The following is a 22,458-nucleotide window of genomic DNA, read 5'->3' as shown; positions in this document are numbered from 1 at the left end:
CCTCTAAGAAAATATTTTTGGATCATTTTTAGCAGATTACTTATAACAAGCAATACAAAATAATTTAGGATCGGCCTTTGGGGCAGGTGTGGATGGTGGTGGGAAAATTTGAAATACAGATCATGGGAAGGTGTAATGGTGGTGGGATTGGTGTTGGAATACTGAATGTAACAAATTGTGAAAAACTTTATAAAAATAAAATTAAAAAAATTAAATTGACATCAATCACAAAGCAAAAAATAAATGGTGAGGGGTTGAAAGGGGGAATGCTAAGACTCAGACTTAGGAATATGAATTAATAAACTATGGGGAGAAAAACCTATGCTTCAAGATTTACACAAAACATCATCTGCCAATATTCTCATGTAAGAGAACATATTGGAGATGCTAAAAAGTTTGGATATATGTGAATATAGGCAATGAGGTTCTCCAAAGCAACAAATTGGAAGGGGTTGAGGTGAGGGAACACTGGTGGAACATGAATGTGTGAAGCCTATCATTAACAGTACTATAAATCAGAATATCAACAATTAAAAATGTCAAAAACAAAACAAAAAGATCAAATAGTTTGCTCATATCTTACCAGTTCTTTCTTTTTTCATGTCCATTTTGGATGAATCTGTTTCAAAAGACAATATATACAGAAATATGATTATAATAAATAGTGGTTTCCTAAATTAGTCCAAATAGAATCACATGAATAAGAACAAAATGACTAGATATAGATTGCAGCATTACATCAAAAGGACTGAGTGACAGTGGTCAAGCCACAGGGGTACAATGCTTGCATGTGATAGGCTATTAAGATCAGATCAGGAAATGTGGGCCTTTCAGGAAACTGGTCACATGACTGGTCAAACTGAGTGAGGACAGTTTTATGATGGCCAAGTAATAAAAAATAGACATTTCCACCCATCACAGTCATACAATTACTGCCTGATCTTCAGAAATCTTAGTCACAAGATGAGTGAGAGATTTTAATGTATCAAATATTTTTTATACAAAAAGATAACACTTCTTAAGTAACGGGCTATCCAGTGCATTTAAATTGGACTAAACTGGTGGTCTGTTTTAATTAGGTTCATCTATCAAATATTTTCTATTGAAAATTTTAATTGAGAAATAGAAATATCTTAATATTAAAACATTTTAATCATGCTGATAGAACTTATCAGTAGCCAGCTAGATTAAAGCAAAGCAGTTTACATTGATGTTACAAATTTAACAAAGCATATTAAGATAGCTTGCCAAGTTAAAATAGAAAATTACTATCATTTGCTGTCAATATTGTGGCTTCAATAATTCCTGCCACTTTAACTCTATTTTCCTCTTCAGTTATTAAAACCTTTACTTTTACCTTTAACTTAATTATTCTTAAATTGTTAAATTTATTCCTGTTATTATAAAAATATGTGTGCATATCTAATAATCAATAAAATTCTTTTTAAAAGTTTAAACTAGGTATCAATAAAGGAATTAGGTATCAATAAAGGAATTATAAATCCAAAAAATCATTAGGGGGATTTTTGAATTAAATATAATTTCAGTTTATATTATGAACTTAACAGAAGGCAATTATTGCTAGTTGAGAGCCCTGGAATAAGAAAGGGGTATTCTGCTGGAACTTCTCTTTATCTTAGCTTGTCTGATTTCAATAGTACATCACCGTGTATTAATTATGCCAGCAATTGTCAAATGTTACCTCATTCATCCATATATATATTCAACAACTATCTCCCTTGCACCCACTAATTCCAGGTTTTATTCTGGAAATTTTATTATGGCAAAATAAACGAAACTGTTCCTTTTATGAAGCTTATATACAAGTGAGAGAGATGCAATAAGTAAAAAATAAATAATACTATGTAAGGAAGAAATTATGATAGTTAAAATAAACTAAAAGAAGGGGCCAGAGTGATGTTACAGCAGATAGGATGGTTGCCTTATGTATGGTCGACTCAGATTTAATCCCTGGAACCACATATGATCCCCACCAGGAGTGATCCGTAAGCATAGAGCCCAAAGTACGACCTGGGAGGGAAGGGAGGGAAGGAAGAAAAGGAAGGAAGGAAGGAAGGAAGGAAGGAAGGAAGGAAGGAAGGAAGGAAGGAAGGAAGGAAGGAAGGAAGGAAGGAAGGAAGGAAGGAAGGAAGGAAGGAGGGAGGGAGGGAGGGAGGGAGGGAGGGAGGGAGGGAGGGAGGGAGGGAGGGAGGGAGGGAGGGGGGAGGGAGGGAGGGAGGGAGGGAGGGAGGGAGGGAGGGAGGAAGGAAGGAAGGAAGGAAGGAAGGAAGGAAGGAAGGAAGGAAGGAAGGAAGGAAGGAAGGAAGGAAGGAAGGAAGGAAGGAAGGAAGGAAGGAAGGAAGGAAGGAAGGAAAAGAGGGAGGGAGGGAGGGGAGTTTCTCTGGAACAAATAATACAAACATCTCAAGGTTGCTCTAGGTGCCAAGAGCAACTATCCTTGCCCTAAGATCAATAAGCATTCTTTATTTTTTTTAGTCATGAAAGTTATGGAAACCAGCAGATAATCCTTTTTGTTTTTGTTTTCTTTCTGGACTTGAAAAATCAAACCCAGAGCTTCAAACATGCAAGTGCTCTACTGCTGAGCTACATCCTGGCCCTCAACATGCATTCTTAATGCTGTTACTAAAAGAAAAACATTTTAAAGTCTGAAAATGTACACACCTTGGGTAGACATATTAAAGCATCTCTGGTTAACATTGAAGTTGGAATTGCACAGCTGACTTACAATAGTAACCCTGTTGTGTAGTGCAGCATGATGGAAGAGAGTATAACCCGTCTCATCTGAAATATTGATAGTTGAACTTGAGGTTTTACGGCTAAGTGTATGGAAAACAGCAGATAATCCTCTTTCAACAGCAGACTTCATACCAAATGGTATATTCTAAAATCATAAAAGGCCAGAATTCATTTCCTCCCCAAAATACAGTAGTTCTACCTTATCTATGGGGTTTACTTTTTAAGACCCACAATAGATGCCTGAAATTGAGTTGTACTAAATCTATAATAAGAGGTATTTTATATGTGCATATAAACATATATACTTATGATAAAACTAGACAGTAAGAGATGCATAACAACAACTAATAGTACATTAATAATTTTAACAAAATGCTGCAGCAAAAGTTCTATGAGTTTAGTCTCTCTAAAAATACCTTGTTAGGTAATATTTTCAGACTGCAGTAACTAAAACCTTGGAAAGTTAATCCGTTGAATATGGGAGATAGTATTGTGTCTGTTTTACATTGGGGAAAGTATGATTTGCGTGGGGAAAGAACAATAAAATGCATTCATACAACCATAGAATTGGTGCTTAATTACAATAACATTTTCACAAGGTTCATGAAAAAACTCACTGGGAAACAAAGAAAGTTTTTTTGGTTTTTTGTTTGTTTGTTTGTTTTTTTCTCTTTGGGTCACACCCAGCAATGCACAGGGGTTACCTCCTGGCTTTGCACTCAGGAATGAAGACTCCTGGTGGTGCTCAGGGGACCAGATAGGATGCTGGGAATCAAACCCAGGTTGGCCGCGTGCAAGGCAAATGCCCTACCCGCTGTGCTATTGCTCCAGCCCCCAACAAGGAAAGTTTTTAAAGCTAGGAAGACATATTGAGCTCTAAGCCTGCTCTAACCAAATCATAATGATGATTTTTTTTTTTGCAAGGAGTGCTTGAAGTGGGAATAGGCAGAATTGGAACCATTTTTTCCTGTATTTTATATTGCATGTTTTTTTTCAACATGTAACCAATCAGTATCTTGTCATTATAATCAGCTGATTGATCTCCCCATCCAAAAGAAAAAGATTGAAAATCTTAAAAGTTTTTTATTAAGACTCAATTCTACCCTCTTTAAGGGAAGAATTGTAGATCCTTCTTTGATGAGTTTAAGAAGGATTTTTTTTTTTTCAAACTTTAAGTATGGTGGTTTCGGTTTCCGAAGATATTAACGTAGAGTTTCACGCATAAAACATTCCACCACACACTCTCCACCAGTGTCTGCTTCCCTTCAACTCTGTGTCAATACTCTCCCCTGCCCCACCAATCCCTGCTTTGTGCTAAGCTTCCCATAGAGACAACACAAATATTTCTTTAAATTACTTTTTTGGCAACTGTAGATCATCCAGTTCCTTCTCTGATTTTAAAAAGTCTCATGCAGATGTTTAGAGATGTGAATACATTAGCTAGAGAAACACAGTTTGCTAGGGCTGGAGAGGTAATACAGGAACTAAGGTGCTTGTTTTGCATATGGCTGACCCTGGTTGTATCCCTGCCGCCATATGTGATTCCTTGAGCACTTCTCAGGGATCACTCCTGAACACAGAGCCAGAAATATTCCCTGAGCACTGCAGGGTATGGTCCTCTAAATATAAAATAAATTTTTTAAAATGAGGGGTTTTCTTCTCTGCGCTAGGAAATGGAGAGGCAAAAATGCAACTCTTATTACGCTGAGTGAAATGAGTCAAGAGAGGGACAGACACATAATGATAGAAACCATTTGTGGGATTAAAAACAAACAAAACATAGTATGAGACTAATACTGAGGACAGTAGGAACAAGAGCCAGGAGGATTAGTCCATGTCTGGAAGCTTGCCATAAGTGGAGGGAGGAGGAGGACAGTTAAGACAGAGAAGGGATCACTAGGACAATGATAGTTGGAAATGATCACTCTGGACAGGAACTGAGTGCTGAAAGTAAAGGGATATGATAACTTTTCAGTAGCTGTATTGCAAAACATAATGTGTGTGTATATTTGTGTGTGTGTTTGTGTGTGTGTATATGTGTGTGTGTGTGTGTGTGTGTGAGAGAGAGAGAGAGAGAGAGAGAGAGAGAGAGAGAGAGAGAGAGAGAGTGCCTGCCATAGAGGCAGGCTGAGGGGTGGGGGGGCACAGTGGGGGGGAGGTGATAAGGGAGAAACTCTGGACATTGGTTCATTGTTGTGGAAAATGTACACTGGTGAAGGGATGGGTGTTGGAACATCATATGACTGAAACCTGGTCATGGACAACCTTGTAACTATATCTCATGGTGATTCAATTAAAATTTTAAAAAGTTGCTCTTCTTTTAGGCATCTAATATTTTAAAATTAAACAGGATATCAAAGTTTAAAATCTATGACAATTTGCTGGAGCAATAGCGCAGTGGGTAGAGTGTTCACCTTGCACAGCCGAGCCAGGTTCGATTCCTCTGCCCCTCTTGGAGAGCCCGGCAAGCTACCGAGAGTATCTCCCCCGTACGGCAGAGCCTGGCAAGCTACCCGTTGGCATATTCAATATGCCAAAAACAGTAACAACAAGTCTCACAATGGAGACGTTACTGGTGCCTACTCGAGCAAATTGATGAGCAAAGGGATGACAGTGATACAGTGATACAGTAAATTAAATATCAGTGTATCTTTTGAAATTGGTGAGTTTACAACCTATAATAGTTTCACAAACTGCAACTAAGAGTGTCGAGATAGATATAGGCATTTTGTTACTGGGTTTTGTTTTGAGGTTTGATTTTGTTTTTGAGAATCCCTTATGGTGTTCAGGGGTTATTCCTGGCTCTGTGCTCAAGGTGAGGCCTGATAGACTCAGGGGACCATCTGTGGTTCCAGGAATTTGTTGAAAGATTTTATAATAGCACCTTTCATACCAGTAATCTATGAACAACAGGACGACAGTGCTACAGTACTATCTGGCATACACAATTAACACTCATTACACATTAATCACGTTAACCAAGTCATTAACCATGATTAAGTTCATTAATAATATTTTTGGTACTCTCAGGAATTTATCATTTATCTTTGTATAAAATATAGAACTTATTTATACTACTCCATGTTGGAAACTTTATTTGACCTGTTTATCCCTGGAATAAAAATTTGATTGAGATCTACATACCTATCTGTAGCCTCTTACACAAATTATGTGACTATCATTAAAATACCTTGCATTTTATGGTTTTTTTGACACCGAATTTTTTCTTGAATTGTTCATGTACTTGAGCGTCTGACAGCGGGAATCTTTTCAGTCTCAGACTATTCATGATTTCATTTATGGCTCCCCACCACTCTGTCTTATACATTTTCTGATAGAAAGTTTCTAGTTCAAAGCAGATAACATAATAGCTATGAAAGAAAAAGAAATTTTGATCTTAAAGTGGATTGCTATTTTTTATTCTATTCTGGAAAAATGTAATTTTTCTTTAGTACTAAGAACACAGTTTGATTGTACTTGGTGTAAACATTCTAATGACATGGTTATCAACATTGTTTTCTGTTTAAGAATCACAACCACTGGTGCTCAAGGATCACTTGTGGTGGAGTTCTGAGACCAGGTGTCTGATATTAGGAATCAATCCCATGCTGAACGCATGCAATGCAAGCTCTCTACCTGCTGTACTATCTCTCTGGCCCAGCATCATTATCAAAGCTCTAGAACAAGCCATCTTCTCTATATTGCCCCTTGTAATTCTTCTTCTCATGCAGTAACCCAGGTGCTGCCTAAAATCCACAAAAATCCCAGACTTTGGGGGAAGGAAGTAGATTTATGCTCTAAATCTGTTCACTTTCCTTTCACACATTTATCTGTGAGCTCTCTTAACATACTTATGTCTTCATTTGCCTTCCCAAAAGTTGATCTTGGGCTGGAGCAATAGCACAGCGGGTAGGGCATTTGACTTGCACGTGGCCAACCTGGGTTTGAGTCCCAGCATCCCATATGGTCCCCTGAGCACCGCCAGGGGTAATTCCTTAGTGCACAGTCAGGAGTGACCCCTGTGCATCGCCGGGTGTGACCCCCCCCACACAAAAAAAAGCAAAAAAAAATTGGTTCAGTTCACTTTATGAGGGTTAAAATTTGGTTAAAATTAGAGTCTCTGTCCTAAAATTTTAAGTTGGCCTTTGCATTTTAATACTTCCCTGGTTTTCAACTTTAAAAAAAATGTCTGGGGCTGGAGCAATAGCACCAGGGATATTTGCCTTGCACATGGCCAAGACTGGTTTGATTCCCGGCATCCCATATGGTCCCCTAAGCAACGCCAGGAGTAATTCCTGAGTGCAGAACCAGGATTAACCTCTCTGCATTGCTGGGTGTGACCCAAAAAGAAAAAAAAATTCTTTATTTTTATTTTTTTTTCAGTTTTTTAATTGAATTATAGTGAGATACACAGTAACATGGTTGTTCATGATTTTGTTTCAGTTATATAATGTTCCAACACCCATCCCTTCACCAATGTACATTTCCCACCACCAATGTCCCCAGTTTCGCTCCTGTGCCCCTTCCTCCATCTGCCTCTGTGTTCTGTGTCAGGCACTATGTATCTCTCCCTCTCTCTCCCTTTTACCCTTCCTCTTTCTCTTCTCTCTGTCTCTGTCTCTGTCTTTGTCTCTGTCTCTGTCTGTCTGTCTGTCTATCTGTCTGTCTCTCTCTGTCTCTGTCTCTGTCTCTGTCTCTCTCTCTCTCTCTCTTCCTGCTTTCAGCTGCTTTGAATAAAGTTTTTTACCTTTTCCCTTGAAATTCCAAGACTGGTATTGAGTAATATTCTTTGTATCCTGAATCCTCTGCAAATGAACTAGCGGCACAATCCCGTATCTTTCCTACATTTTTCTAAAATACGAATAATGTTACCAAAACAAATCTTTAAACAAATCTAAACAATTATAACACTGAGAAAAAATTAAATGACAAGAATGCAAGATAATAATTTATAAGACTACAACAATAAGTGTCTGGTTCCCATTTCTTTCCTGTTTTCTTATGTGTCAGGGGGGTAACCTTACTCAGTTTGGGGCTTATTCCTGACTCTATACTCAGTGATCACTCCTGGTGGCACTCAAAAGACCATTTGTGGTGCCAGGAATCAAACCTTGATCAGCTGCATGCAAGGCAACAGCTCTACCTGATCCACTATCTCTCTAGTCCCCGTTCCTGCTTTTTGAGAGGAAAAAATACAAAAGATATAAACTAGAGGAGGAAAAAAATGAAGAGTGAAATATATGCTTATGTGGATTTCCAGGTGGAGAATTACTGGTTCCAAATTCTAGAAGATCTCTGTTCTAGGAATCTCAAAGTTAATGGAAGTATCTGTATTGAATATTCAGAGATTTCTACTGCTGTGCTAATGGGCTTAGGACAATTAAGTATACGTTAGAAGACTTGAAATTCTGCAAGAATAAAAGCTGCCCCAACTTCTTTTCATTTTACCTCTGACATCTAACACAGCAATCATAGATATAGCTACATTAATACATGTTATTAAATTATGAAAAATAAGTAAGCTAAGAAGATTATCATTTGAGTACTTCCTAGTACCTATACCAACATAGACTCTTCCTGGTTGGAGAATAGGACAAAAGAGTTATAAAATGAGAAACTAATTTAAGGAACAATATTAATTTAAACCTTAAAATCTTCTAAAGCATTTTTAATGGAAGGAGTGCTGACATCAAATTCAATTCCTCCATGAACATGAAAATACTGATTCTCTTTGTAGTCGAAATGCTGGCATTTAAAATCTCGTCCATAAATAAATGGAGGCAATTCTCGCTCTGTCTTGACTTTGTCATCTCCGAAAATGAAAACAAACTTTTATTAAAAAGGGAAGCAGTAAAAACTATAACATTTTGGAGACAAATTCTTATTCAGATAAGTGAAAATAAATAAAAATATTGGTAATTATAGTTTATAGGATTCTTTATGTACTTAGTATATACATAGACATTTAAAACACATATATAACTTGTTTATGGCATTTTAATGGTTTCATTGCACAGATATTTCAAAATGCTACTCAATAAATTATTCTACTTACTGATAATTTTTTATCAGTAAATGGGGAGAGGATTTGGGTCACACCAGGTGGTGTTTTGGGTGCTGGCATGTGGTCAGGAATCATTCCAGCCTGCTCAATATGGGATGTGCAGGATCAGACCTGGGCTGACCAGGTGCAAGGCAATCAATCTACTTGCTGTACAATTTCTCCCACGCCCCCCAATTTTTTTTTGAGTAAGAAAAAGCTCAGGTCTTATTCCTAGTTCAAACTGGGGTTGGACACTTGCAAAGCAAGCACTCTAACCCCTATACTATTATTCTAGTCTCTCTACTTACTAATTTCTCTGTGTGACCCCAAGATTAGTGCCTAACTACCATTCATTTTTTTTAAAAAAAGGGTTTGAAACTATGTGTCTTAAGGTATAGTTAAGATTTAAAAAAAATACTTACCTGAGCTAGTTCAGGGCTAATAAGATATCAGAAAAGAGGTAGGTATCTCACATGTCAAAAATAACCAACTAATTTTTCTGGAAAATAATAAAAATCTCACATATATTATCTAATTGAAAACAGTTTTCTAAAATCCATGCAAGTATTAAGTTTGTTCAAAACTTTGACTTATTAGCAGAAAGTGATTTATTTCTTCAATATAAGGCATCTAATGTATTTTGGGAAATGTAAATAGGACAAAAAAAAAGCACAAAGATTCATGTAATACCCTAGTCTTGCTGTCTGGAGTAAGTTATTAACAGTGAGTCATATTTTATCTTAGTAATTCCAGCAATACTACTGTAAGGTTTGCTCAAATAGTGACATTCCCAAAATCAAGCATCACTTCTTGGAAAGCAGGACTTATGTCCACCAGGCTGTGTTTTATGCTTCCTCACATCCAACCCCTGCAGATAACACCTATTCCACTGGTCTTTGTTCCCTTCTCCCCTTTTCCTGCCCAAGAAAACTTAAAAGCTCTCTCAGTCTCTCCCAGGGTGAGACTCTACCCCAGCCTCATCAGAGGTTCATGGAGTTCCATCCAGGAGCACACCCCAGTAAACTTCTATTTCCTTTACTTTTTGTATCTCTCTCTTTCTCTCTCTGCACTGGACAGTGTTCTCAAATCTAACCAAAACATTTCAAACACGGTTTTAATCTAGGCCTCTTAGTTCTACAAATGTATCACCCCTTATTGCTATCCTGAGAACTTTCATCATGAGAGTTCATTTTCAATCAGTTCAGAATTATGCCTAATTATCTTCACTATCTGAATTCTCATGACACAAACTTCATTTAAAATAATTGCAAAATGGGGGCCAGAGAGACTGCAAGCAGACCTGGCTTGATACCAGCATTCCATACAGTAGCCTGAGGCCACCAGGAGTGATCCCTGAGCGAAGAGCCAGGAATAAGCCCTGAGCACTTCCAGTTGTGGCCTAAACAAACAAAAAAGAACCCCCCCCCAAAAAAAACCCCAAAATATTGAAAAACTTTCTACTGAAAACTTTCCGTCAGAACTGAAAGTAACACAAGAATAAGCCTTTACAAAAAAGTATAGTAGAAACGACATCTGCACTTATATGTTCATCGCAGCACTGTTTACAATAGCCAGAATCTGGAAAAAACCCGAATGCCCTAGAACGGATGACTGGTTGAGGAAACTTTGGTACATCTATACAATGGAATACTATGCAGCTGTCAGAAAAAAGGAGGTTATGAATTTTGTATTTAAGTGGATCGGCATGGAAAGTTTCATGCTGAGTGAAATGAGTCAGAAAGAGAGAGACAGACATAGAAAGATTGCACTCATCTGTGGTATATAGAATAACAGAATGGGAGACTAACACCCAAGAATTGTAGAAATAAGTACCAGGAGGTTGACTCCATGGTTTGGAGGCTGGCCTCACATTCTGGGGAAAGGGCAACTCAGAGAAGGGATCACCAACGATAATGTAGTCGAAGGCCATGCGGGGGGGAAGTGTGTTGCCGGCTGAATGAGGGCTAGAGACTGAGCACAGAGGCCTCTCAATATCTTTATTGCAAACCATAACAGCTAATTAGAGAGAGAGAACAGAAGGGAATGCCCTGCCACAGTGGCAGGGTGGGGTGGGGGGAAATGGGATTGGGGAGGGTGGGAGGGATGCTGGGTTTACTGGTGGTGGAGAATGGGCACTGGTGAAGGGATGGGTTCCCGAACTTTGTATGAGGGAAGCATGAGCACAAAAGTGTATAAATCTGTAACTGTACCCTCACGGTGATTCACTAATTAAAAATAAATAAATTTAAAAAAAGAATAAGCCTTTAAACTCTTGTGTCAATGAAAAGATACATTCCTGTGCTAATTTTCAAGGGAAAAATAGTTTTCACTGCATTCTTGTAAATTTCTTATGAACATGGCTATATTTCAGGTGTCTATTACAGTACTGATACATTGTTAACTCTCAAAGCTTTGAGATATTTTTCAGAAATGAAAGATTACATATAGAGGTAACTATGTACATCAAACCATTAGAGTCAACAAAAGTATAAGCATGCAACTCAAGTAAATTATGCTTTTGAAAAAATGGTTTCTCCAAGGAGGTGGGGGATGGGGCGGGGGAAGTAAGTTAAAGAATGATTAAGAGATGCTGGAAAAATATACATATTAGAATGCTAAGATCTCTTTCTTCTTTCTCCTCCCATATATGTATAACATTTACATGTAGTGTATGTGGATTGTAAAACATTGTAAACATTTCAAATGTATAAATGAAAGTTCTTTATAAAAAATGAAATAGGTAATCATTCAGTATTCCATATTCATTTCAGAATCAATTTAAAAGTTTTCATGAAAAATAAAATAGGGGATTTGAGAAGAAGTGCACGGAATGCCATATGACATTCAGTATCGTTTCATTACAAACATGGCACATTTCCCAATTTTCTCAGAACTTGTTTTAAGTTTTTCAATGCTTCTTATAAGTGGTGTAAGATATATACCAAATTCTGTGTGCATTGGCCAAATTAAAAAATAAATTATTGCAGAGACCACACCTGCTAGAGCTAGGTCCAAGTTGTCAGCAGTGTTCCAGGGACTCCAAGACCATCCTATCATGGATGGGGGAGAGTAGGGTTCCATACAGAGGTGCTCAGGGCTATTAGGTGCTAGGAATGAGACTCAGGGCTTTGCACATGGGAGGCAAGTGCTCTATCATATGATACATCAACCAGGCTCCTTTCTAATTACTTTGGACATATTAAAATTTGCTTTTACTTTTCAATATTCTCACCGAGGTTATATGCGTGTACTCATATACTAAAACAAAATTAAATTAAAGTAACATTTAATATATATGATACAGATATATATATATATGTATATATGTGAGTTTTGTTGATGTTCTTCTTACCTGAAAAAGGCTGGAGCAGACTATTTAAATATGGAACTTTCATTTTCCTTTTTAGACTAAGCAGAAGTGGAATCAGAAAACATATTAACTTTAGATATCCTAGACCTCTTCTGATTTCTACTTTCTTCTCTAAATTATTTTCAATAATCTTTTTCTGAAGATTTAACCTTTGTTGTATTTTCTGGTAGGTACAAATATCAAGATACTCCTGATTATATTTGATTGAATTTGTAAGCCAATAGGCTGTTTCAAATATAAAAATATTTTCATGTTGTTGAATTTGTGTGGTACTAAATGTCATCTTCAGTAAAATGTTTTCAGCATATTTCATGAACACAGCTTTTTCTTCAGGGCTATTGGGAAAATAAGTTGGGTCTTCATTCATATCATTATCATAGATTCCATCAAAGTCCGGATCCTTTGTAATATCAATCAAACCTTCACAGTAAAAAAAACCCCAATTATTTGGAATTTTTGATAATGAATGCTTTATACTTGATTACTAAATGAATATGAAGATTCAACATAAGGATTCATCTTGAAATCCTACTAACATGTCAGTTAATGACCAGCCAACAAAATTGCTAAGGAAGAAAAGTAGATGAATGAATAATTAAGCATGGTAAAAAGGGAAGCCTGCAGAATATAAAGAGAAGATTTACAATCTCCTTAGAGGAACAGAAACTCATGGAAACAGCAACAGACGTTTCATCTTTAATCAAGAAAAATGTGGAAGAACAAGAATACATAATGTAGTATTTTAAGCAGAGATTTAACTTCTTTCTTTGAACCAAAAGCAAACTTACTTTTTCACATTCAACATCACACACTTCTTCTTTTCACAGAAGAAAACCGTATGTAATAAATAACTTACTTGCTAACTAATCATGGTGAAACAGAATTGAAACTTGATTTAAGGGGCTGTAGATATAGTACAGCAGGAGGCGTTTTGCCTTGAATGCAGCTGAACCGGGTTTGATTGCAGAACTACATACTGTTCTCCAAGGCCTGCCAGGAGTGATTACTTAGTGCAGGGTCAAGAGAGTAAATATATGGCAAGGCAATTACATCCAGTTTCCTCCATATACAAGTAAAAAGAAATTAAAGGCAGAGTCAGAAGGTGTTTGCAGCGTATAATGCTAGAGAAATGGTTGTTCATAGGCATGTTGCAGTAGAGATAAGTCAAAGTGGATAATTTTGAGATATTACAGAGGTAGAATCATTATAGCCAAGACACAGTTTCTGAACAAGGAGAGGACAATTAAGTAGAACGGTTCAAACTGATATTTAGAATAAATGTAAAAAATTGGCCTCCTTGTGAAAATATTGCTATGCATATTGTTTGGTATATTGAATTGCTCTTGCTCTCAGCTCTCTGAATGTTTCTTTCCTCTGGGATAAACTTTAAAATGCCCCGATTCAAACTCTGGGACACCCTCAGGAGGTGAGTGGCCTAATAGCCACCCAGCAGTTCTGGCAGCAATGCCCACACCCCACCACCGCAGCCACACCAAGGCTCAATTCCATCACTTCAAAATATTCTTGCAGAAACACCAATCTGAAAATGACTTCAGGTACCCGGTGCATAGGCTGAGATTTCTGGTGTTTTTTGGAGTCCCGTGGTTGATAGCATTCCTCCAATCCCCTGTACTTTGGGGGACTGTCAACTCATTGACCCAGACCATAGACCCTGAACTCTCTGGGCCCTGCAACACCCCCGAATACAACAAACAGCTTAATAAATTCTTAGACAGGACTTAACAACCCTGCAATCCAATATAATAATTTTTACATAAATTGATTTTCTTTATACTTGTTGCTTTTAATATTGAAGCTTTGCTAACTAATCAATTTTAATTTTAGAATTATATCCAGAGTAGTGGCCTTTTCTACATAAAATAAAAAAAAATTAACAAAATGCTTTGGTTCAGCATAGGGCACTTCTGAGACTGTTTCTTATGGCTGGTATGTGTTCTCAATGATTGGGGCTCAAAATATATTGATGGCTACATCTTTTGAATACATGTCCTGAAAATGCAGGTAGTAGAAGACAGAGAGCACATGTCTCTGGGGGCTCCCCAATTAGACCATAACTTGATTAGAACATCCCTATTGTATCTCTGATCTTTTCATCCGGGAGCAACATTGTGAGGGAGTCTTCATAAAGGGTAACTTCAGCTACAATAGGACAGCTGGATTTAGTAGCATTGATGCTGAGTTATGAAGTCATTTTATATAACTGACTGGGTCATCATCAATTAAGTAGTACCCCTCTGTTTTTAGTTACAGGAAAGCACATGTATCCTGCTATAGCATTGCCTTTTTTTTTCCTTTTTTTGCTTTTCGGGTCACACCCAGTGATGCACAGAGGTTACTCTTGACTCTGCACTCAGGAATTACTCCTGGCGGTGCTCAGGGAACCATATGGGATGCTGGAAATCAAACCTGGGTCAGCCACGTGCAAGGCAAACGCCCGCCTCGCTGTGCTATCGCTCTAGCCCCAGCAATGTCATTTCTTATTACTGATACTCTTACTGGACAATCCAAAGGTTCTTATGACTTGAGTATGTGAACAATTCCTGACATCACATATAGTCCTCTAACTCTGACGGCACTCCTAGATATCACTCCTTGATATCTAGATCATTCATCTAGAATATGATTTCTATAATGGAACATTCATCTGTATGTCTGAATCCAAAAAAGGCTCATTGTTTTCTTAGCATTCAACACTGTCAACGCTGACATTTGTATTACTTGACACATACCCATCAGAATAATGATTCATCAGTCCCATCCACTCTTCAGTGATAGTCCCCAAATAATCCTCGTACAAGGGTTGTAAAAGAGCCAGAGAGATAGTTCAACAGGTTTGACTGCGTACACACACAAGCAGGTAAATAGTGACCTTATGTATGCCCCTTCAACCACCCAATAGGGAAGAAAACAAACCCTTTTTGTCAGAATGAGATTTTAACATTGTTGAAAACCATTATCTACTTCTGATCTTTAAACTTTCAGGAACTGAGATCTCCCCAAAGCTGCTGGCATCCTCTCAATCAGACACATGGTGGCCAAATCAAGTGTTTGAAGGTATCATCTGGCTTGTGCATTGTTACCAGCTGCCCTCCAGTGATTAGCAAATGGATCACTAAATAACTCCCAGGATAAAAGGGTCATTGACTAACATGAAATCTTGATTTAGTTCCCATCCCTCCCTTTCCTCCCTTCCCTCTCCTCCCCATCGCTCCCTCTCCTCCCACATCCCTCCCTCCCTCCCTCCCTCCCTCCCTCCCTCCCTCCCTCCCTCCCTTCTTCCCTCCCTCCCTCCCTTCCTTCCTTCCTTCCTTCCTTCCTTCCTTCCTTCCTTCCTTCCTTCCTTCCTTCCTTCCTTCCTTCCTTCCTTCCTTCCTCCCTCCCTCCCTCCCTCCCTCCCTCCCTTCCTCCCTCCCTCCTTCCCTCCCTTCCTTCCTCCATCCCCCACTTTTCCTTTCTTGTTCTATGGCCCTATGTGGCAGTGTTGGGCTTACCTCTGACTCAGTGCAGGAACTACTCCTAGCAATGTTCAGGGGACCATATGTGATGTCAGGGATTGTCAGTCACATATGAGGTAAACACCCTACCTGCCCTAAATTTTATTTTCTTTAAAAAGATATGAGTTAGCCCTAGAGTTCTAAAGTATTTCAGAGTAAACCCTAACAAACATTTCTAAGACTTTGACCATGTAATTTTCATCAGCAAATGCCAAAATAGACCAGTCATAATAATGTAGAAATGAATGGAATTTACTGGATATTGTTGTTTTGTAAATTTTTTTCCATCTCAATCATCTCCAAAAACATAAACAAGAAAGAACTGATTAGGTTCTAGATATGACTATAATCTTGTAGATTCTGGTGACAATCTGACAATCCTACAGTACTGTATGCCTAGACCTATGGAATTAATATGGATTCAGGTTGAGAAATGCTCTCTGCTGAGAATTCTGGCACATGTTCTTTATTTGGGAGTCGCTTTCAATAGAAATTGATTATCTGAATGGAAATGGGAGTTATTACTCACCTAAATTATCTCTTGACACATAGAGATTGCATCTTCAAGAGACTATCCTGCTTGCCCTACCCCAGTGCTACTCAGTCTGAAAATTTGATCTAGAGCAGATGAGCCTGGGGGCCTTATGATTACCAAAGACATCTTACTCTCAATTTTATTTGAAACTCATAGCAATATAGTCTCACACTCAGTCATGGTTTAAGTAGCAAATAAGCATTTCTGTGTCTCAAGTCCCAAACAAGGAGAGAAGTGTTTAGTGCTGTGCAGGGACTCGGTAGTCAGTAGGAATTAATACTCACTGTAGCCATTTTCTCTAGCTGATTGGGCAGTCGGGGAGAGTCAAACTTTGAGCATGGTATATTTGCGGTGTTCTTGATCAGGGGCTCTGCACATACAAGGTATGTGCTCTTCCACTCAAGCCACATGACTTCCAGTTTTATTTTTTCAGAGGGGTGAGGCCACACCTGGCTCTGCTCAGGGATACTCCAGGTTCAGTGCTCAGAGGTTGCTACTGGTAGTGCTCTGGGGACAATGTGGTGCCAGGGATTGAGCCCAGGCCCCCTTTGCATACAAAGCATGTGCTCCAGCTCCTCTTCCCTGCATTTATTACTTTTTTTTGGGGGGGGGTGCCACACCTGGCAGTGCTTAGGGTTATTCCTGGATCTGCACTCATATATAACTCCCAGAGAGCTCAGGAGACCATATGGCATTGAATCCAGGCTGGCAAGCAGCAAGGCAAGGCTCTAACTGCTATACTATCTCTCCAGCCCCTCCCTGCATTTATCCTGATCTTTAATTATTTATCATCCACCCCCCCCGCAGAGTTTATTAAAATGACAGAGTGGAAGGCTAAACTGTAGGGTAACATTGGTTTGTCCTTTCCACTTTGCCACAGGGGAGCTTAGGTTTATTGGGTTGCTCCCATCACAATGCTCCCATTCTTCTGTGTTTATTTGTAACCTCTTTCTTTGTGCTCTGTTAGCTTGTAAATATTTTTTTTCTCTTATCCTTAAGTCCTTGCATAGTTAATTCAAAGCAATGTCCTTTTTGTATAGACACAGGAAAACAGTTAATGCTATGCTTTTGTAACTTGGTAGTTAATTGACTCTGAATGATATTCTCCCCTCTCTACTTAAGCCTCAGTTGCCCTTACTTCCTAGCACCCCTTCAACAGGGTCCCAACAAAGGACTAAATGAACCCAAGGCAAGCTGTGAGCTATTCACTACCCTGGCATCAAAATGGGCCTGGCCAAAGTGCCATAATGGCTTAACTATAAGTTAAGAGCACGGTCAAGAACAAATGCTGTCATGATCCAAAAAAGTAATAACTAGATTCAGACCCTGCTAGGGTTAGGAAAGATTGATCTGGCCTGAGTAATGTAGTCTGAGTCTGTGGCGAGATGTCCTGAGAAGAGCCACCCTACAAGCTCAATGTATCTCTTACTGTGTCCATACAAAATAACTAATATTAAGAAGTAGAATTAAGATGTTAATTAAGTTATTGAACTAAGGAGAGGAGATATATCCCTAGGTGGTATGAAAGGACCCTTGAGCCCTTTTGATATGTGGATTGTGCTACAGGGTGGGGTGACTACCCCCAATATGTGCGTGTGTGGGGAGGGAGGGAGAGAGAGAGATAGAGACAGAGACAGAGAGAGACATAAAGAGACACAGAGAGACACAGAGAGAGACAGATAAGGGCAGCAAGATGGAGTATGGAGAGACAAACAAGGGAGACAGAGGACGAAGAATGTAGGGGAAGAATGCAGGAGCAGGAGCGGAGAGATGAGAAAAGGCTGTGAGAGGGAGTGCTGAGAGATGAGTGGGAGAGACAGGAGGAGAAGGGAATGAGGGGCAGTATGAGACTAGAATGGGGAGCTCAGAGAGACTGGAACAGGTGCATGGGGAGAATGGGATAAACAGCAACTGATCATCAACCAGCTTGGCTACTGTCTCCTCCTTCATCTGCCAATGACATGAGATGCCCTGGGTGGGGGAGCGGTGAGTCCACCGAACACAGGCAACGAGGGAGAGAGCCAGGCAGGGCTTCCCCCAGCCACCCAGAGATAACACAGCAATCTGGCAATCATGTCATTTTCAAATTTGGAGGTGTTTTTTTTTTTTTTAAATCTTCTGGCTATCCAATTCTGTTCTTGGTTCTATCACTGAGTTTCCTATTTTTGAATTGAGGACAAAATACTGTCACTGTCACTGTCATCCACTGCTCATCGATTTGTTCGAGCAGGCACCAGTAACGTCTCTCATTGTGAAACTTATTATTATTATTATTGTTTTTGGCATATCCAATAGACACGGGTAGCTTGCCAGGCTCTGCCGTGCAGGCGCGATACTCTCGGTAGCTTGCTGGGCTCTCCGAGAGGGGTGGAGGAATCGAACCTGGATTGACTGCATACAAGGCAAATGCCCTACCCGCTGTGCTATCGCTCCAGCCCAGAAAAAATACATAAAATCAAAATCATCCATAGGGTATTTAAAATCTGATATTATGCAGGAAATAGAGATCAGGATGGAAGAAGCGAGATTCTTTGCTTAAAATATTCATGACATTGAGCAAGATTTAAAAAAATTAAAATTTAGAAATTAAATTCTAAACTGATAAAGAAATCATGGATAAATACATTAAACTAAGCCATAAATGAATTACCTTAAAATTTTCTTTAGAGGTTTCTAATTTAAAACGTGTTAAATTATCTTACCAGATGAATGAAACTCTCCAAAAATATTTCTATTGGTTTGAGGCTTCCCATCTGGATCAATGTCCAAGATGGTACGCCACAATTCAGAGAACCGGGCACGTTTTTCTTTAGGCATGTATAGTCCATGCCACAGTGCTTTCAGCATATAGTCAATACGGATGAGGATTTGCCCAATTCTGGTATCATAATAAGCTGGAGGTAACTGACAAGAAGAACTCTGATCATAATTGGCCTCTAAACTGATAGAAGGAATTTGATTTAAGCAATAAATCCCAACAGACAGCTCCCTTATGATTTGATGGACTTCTCTGTAGTCTAAGAGGGCTGTAGAGTCCACAGGAGTCAGCAAGATCGCAGTGGTGAAGCTTGCATTATTTATTTGACTCATGATCCCACATGGCATGTCAAATGGAGAATGGACATCTTCTTTGGTAGTTAACCAGTTAAGTAATGTAGTAGTTAGCAACTCTTGAACCTCACTCCGATCAAATTTTTCAAAAAAGGCAGAAGCATTTCTTTGCACTGCTAAATTTTCCAAGAAGACTTCTTCATCTTGATTTTGTTCAAGTTTATTTTTCTTTTGTAATTTTATCATGATCAATGAAGCCTAGGGTTTCCTTTTTTGAAGTTTCTGCAATGAATTAAAAAAAGGGAGAGTATAAGTAAAATTTGCCATGGTTTAGATGCTGGAAATCTCAAGAAGTAAATATGTACCTTTTATCTTTATAAGGTTAATTGCCTCATGGTCAAGAATTATATTTTTCATCTTCAGTGAATTATGGCATTTTAATAAAAGTTGAAATATGGGGCTGGAGAGATTATATAGTAGGTAAGGTGCTTGCATTGCATGGTATTGATCCACGTTTGATTCCTGGCACTGTAAATGGGCCCTGCCAGGTGTGATAGTTAAGCACAGAGCAGGGTGTAATCCCTGAGTATCACTAAATGTGACCTCTTACCCGCAAAAATAAAAGAGTTGAAATATAAATCAATTGTAAATACATTAACGTTACTCAGATTTTCCAAAAGAATGTAGGCATCTTTAAAAATCAACAAAAAGAAGAAATAATAAGAAAAAAAATGCAGGTCCAGAGAGATAGTACAGGAGTTAAGGTGTCTGCCTTGCATACCATTGAACCAGAGTATATCTCACACGGTGCTAATAACGTTGCTGAGTATATTCTGGAGGCCCCAACACCACCAAGGTGGCCCCAAGTAAGCCTTGACACTAAAGAACCAGAGCAGCAACATACCCACTTGCCCTTGTGTTGAATTTCCGGCCAGGGAAGAGGTGGGGTTGTGACCTCCTGAGCTCTGCTTCCAAGGCACCTACCCGCCCCAAGAAATGCAAAATAGTATGTGAGATGTTAAGTTTGCACCCCAATTCTTTTCATCTGAGAAGCTTTTTATATGTTTACCGTCAACCCTACATACCCTAGGTTTCTAGACCTGAAAATTCAACCAACCTTGAATTCTTAGAAATTCTTAGTATATGCAGCGAGGGATATAATGATTACCTTTAATAAACATGTACAGAATTTTTCTTGTCTTATTCCCTAATGAATACAGTACAATTATTTACAGTGTTGACATTATATTAGGTGTAACAAGTAATTTAGAGATAGGTTTTATGGGAGGGTGGCCATAGATTATCTGCAAATACAATACCAATTTTACATAAGGGACCTGTGCATCTGCAATTTTTGGGTATCTGCACGACCTCTGGCACCAAGCAATACAGATTGGACGCCCAGAGATGACTATGGCTTATTATTTTATTTTATAAGCCAGAAACCAATGACTACTTAAGAGTACAGAGAGTACACAGCCACAGGCAAGCCGGGTGGGCCCATGATCAGCTCTGATCTCTGAGAACCTGATCTCTGAGAACACGGGCAGACGGGGACGGGGAGAGAGAAGAAACCTACTTGGAAACGGCTGTTTCCGTGTCCAGGAAAAGGAGCTGCACAGGGGTGGTCCAGCGGCTCTTCTCAAGGTCTCTGAGAGCCCTGGACTGGGACCCCCCAACCCCCGCCCAGGCGCGGGTGAGAGCCGTTGGTTCTCAGGACCCCGGGTGGAGGGGGCGGACCTCAGGGGGAGCCCGTGGGCCGCGGGTGGAAGCTGCGTGGGCGGCGCCTCCTCCCTCGGGCTCTCGGTCTCTGCTCAGGTTCCTTTTCCTAAGAGGGACCCCCCTCTCCTATGGGTGATTGATTCCTTCCCAGGCTTTCAGGGCTCATTGAGGCCACCGGCTCTGGGCGCTGCGCTGCTCTGTGCTTTCTCCTCTCCTTTCTGCTAAACCACAAAGGTGGGCCCCAGGGGCGACCCTGGGAATCCCCTCCCCTTCCTGTCATCCTTTGCTTACTAACAAGCATTGTTAGGAGCCTGGTGCTGTGCCCCAGTTGGAGACCCTAGTAAACGCCAGGAGCTGCAACCCAAAGGCCCTTATCAAAGGCGCATGGAGAATCAAAGAGGAGTATTTAGATCATGTGTTGACTAGAGGATGTAGTGAACTGCATCAGAGGGGCTGGGAAAGACTGTGAGTGATGTGTTTTGGGGTTTTGTTTTTGGAGGGGGCACTTGCTGGGGGCTTAGAGGCCCCGTGATGCTGGGAATCAAACCCAGGGCTTCATACGTTCACAAGTTCTCTACAGCTAAACCACATGCCCAGCCCGACCCCCCCCCCCCCCCATACAATGCTTTAAGTTGAGTTAGGTGGTTTTGTTCCGTTTCTGCCTTTGCTGGAACTAAGCCCCAACCCCTGCCCCAGGCTAGGAAGATGAAACAAAAGTCGGTTCATGCTGAGAACTGAAGCAGTAGCTTCCTGGGGAGAGGAAATACACAGGTGTTGAAGAATTGAGAAGAAAATGGAAGTTTTGGAAAAACCCACAAAAGGAAATACAAGACCTGGCATAGAAAGATGTGGGTGTAAAATTACATCGATGCTGCAGAGCCCTGAGTTAATGATTTTGAATTTAATGTTAGTAGTCACAAGGTGTGGGCTAGAGTGGTATAATGGAGAGGGAGGGCTGGGGTGGATCTGAGAAATACTGAGGTGGGTCAGTAGAATGGCTGAGTGGGTTAGGAGAATTGGGAAAAGCTAGTTGGCTAAACTTCTGCCAGACTCAACAGGGGATCAGGATGTGTTTAAGAGGTCAGTATCAAACATCGTTGTTGATGTGTGAGAACCAAGTGGGATGTCAACTATGCCTTGATAGACAAATCTGGATTATAAAAGGCAGCTAGGGTTAGGTGTTTCCATTTGGGCATTATTAGGATAACTGGAGCCAGTGGAGAGGCTAAAATCACCCAAGGAGAAAATAGAAAAAAGAGTAAGGGCAATCCAGGAAGAAGACCTGTGAAAGTTAATACTTGAAGGTCTGGTAGAAAGAGTAAATCACAACACAAAAAAAGCGCCTGGAGGAAAGCAGGAAGACTGGTCTCACTAGCAGAAAATCATTTGAAGAACAAAGGATCTTTCCCACTTATTATCAACATGGAAAGTTGAGTGATTGGAGGGAGAATTTTTCTTGCATCAA

At 39.6% G+C, this 22,458-nt stretch overlaps 1 protein-coding gene across 1 annotated transcript in view; it reads right to left on the bottom strand.

Annotated features, from left to right (window-relative positions):
- ANKAR (ankyrin and armadillo repeat containing) overlaps positions 1-19,517 on the bottom strand; it is a 65,870-nt gene extending 46,353 nt beyond the window's left edge. The window contains exons 1-6 of the mRNA XM_055122009.1: positions 18,923-19,517; positions 12,153-12,590; positions 8,404-8,567; positions 7,505-7,608; positions 5,948-6,128; positions 2,683-2,902 (exon numbers count right to left, since the gene is read on the bottom strand). Coding sequence (XP_054977984.1) covers positions 2,683-2,902; positions 5,948-6,128; positions 7,505-7,608; positions 8,404-8,567; positions 12,153-12,590; positions 18,923-19,517 — 1,702 coding nt within the window. The remainder of the gene's footprint in view (positions 1-2,682; positions 2,903-5,947; positions 6,129-7,504; positions 7,609-8,403; positions 8,568-12,152; positions 12,591-18,922) is intronic.
- Between the last annotated feature and the right edge of the window lie 2,941 nt (positions 19,518-22,458).

This window comes from Sorex araneus, chromosome X (genome assembly GCF_027595985.1).
Source record: "Sorex araneus isolate mSorAra2 chromosome X, mSorAra2.pri, whole genome shotgun sequence".
In the NCBI taxonomy this organism is placed as follows: domain Eukaryota; kingdom Metazoa; phylum Chordata; class Mammalia; order Eulipotyphla; family Soricidae; genus Sorex; species Sorex araneus.
Note: the sequence above shows the minus strand (reverse complement) of the source record. Positions and strands in the feature narration are given on the sequence as shown.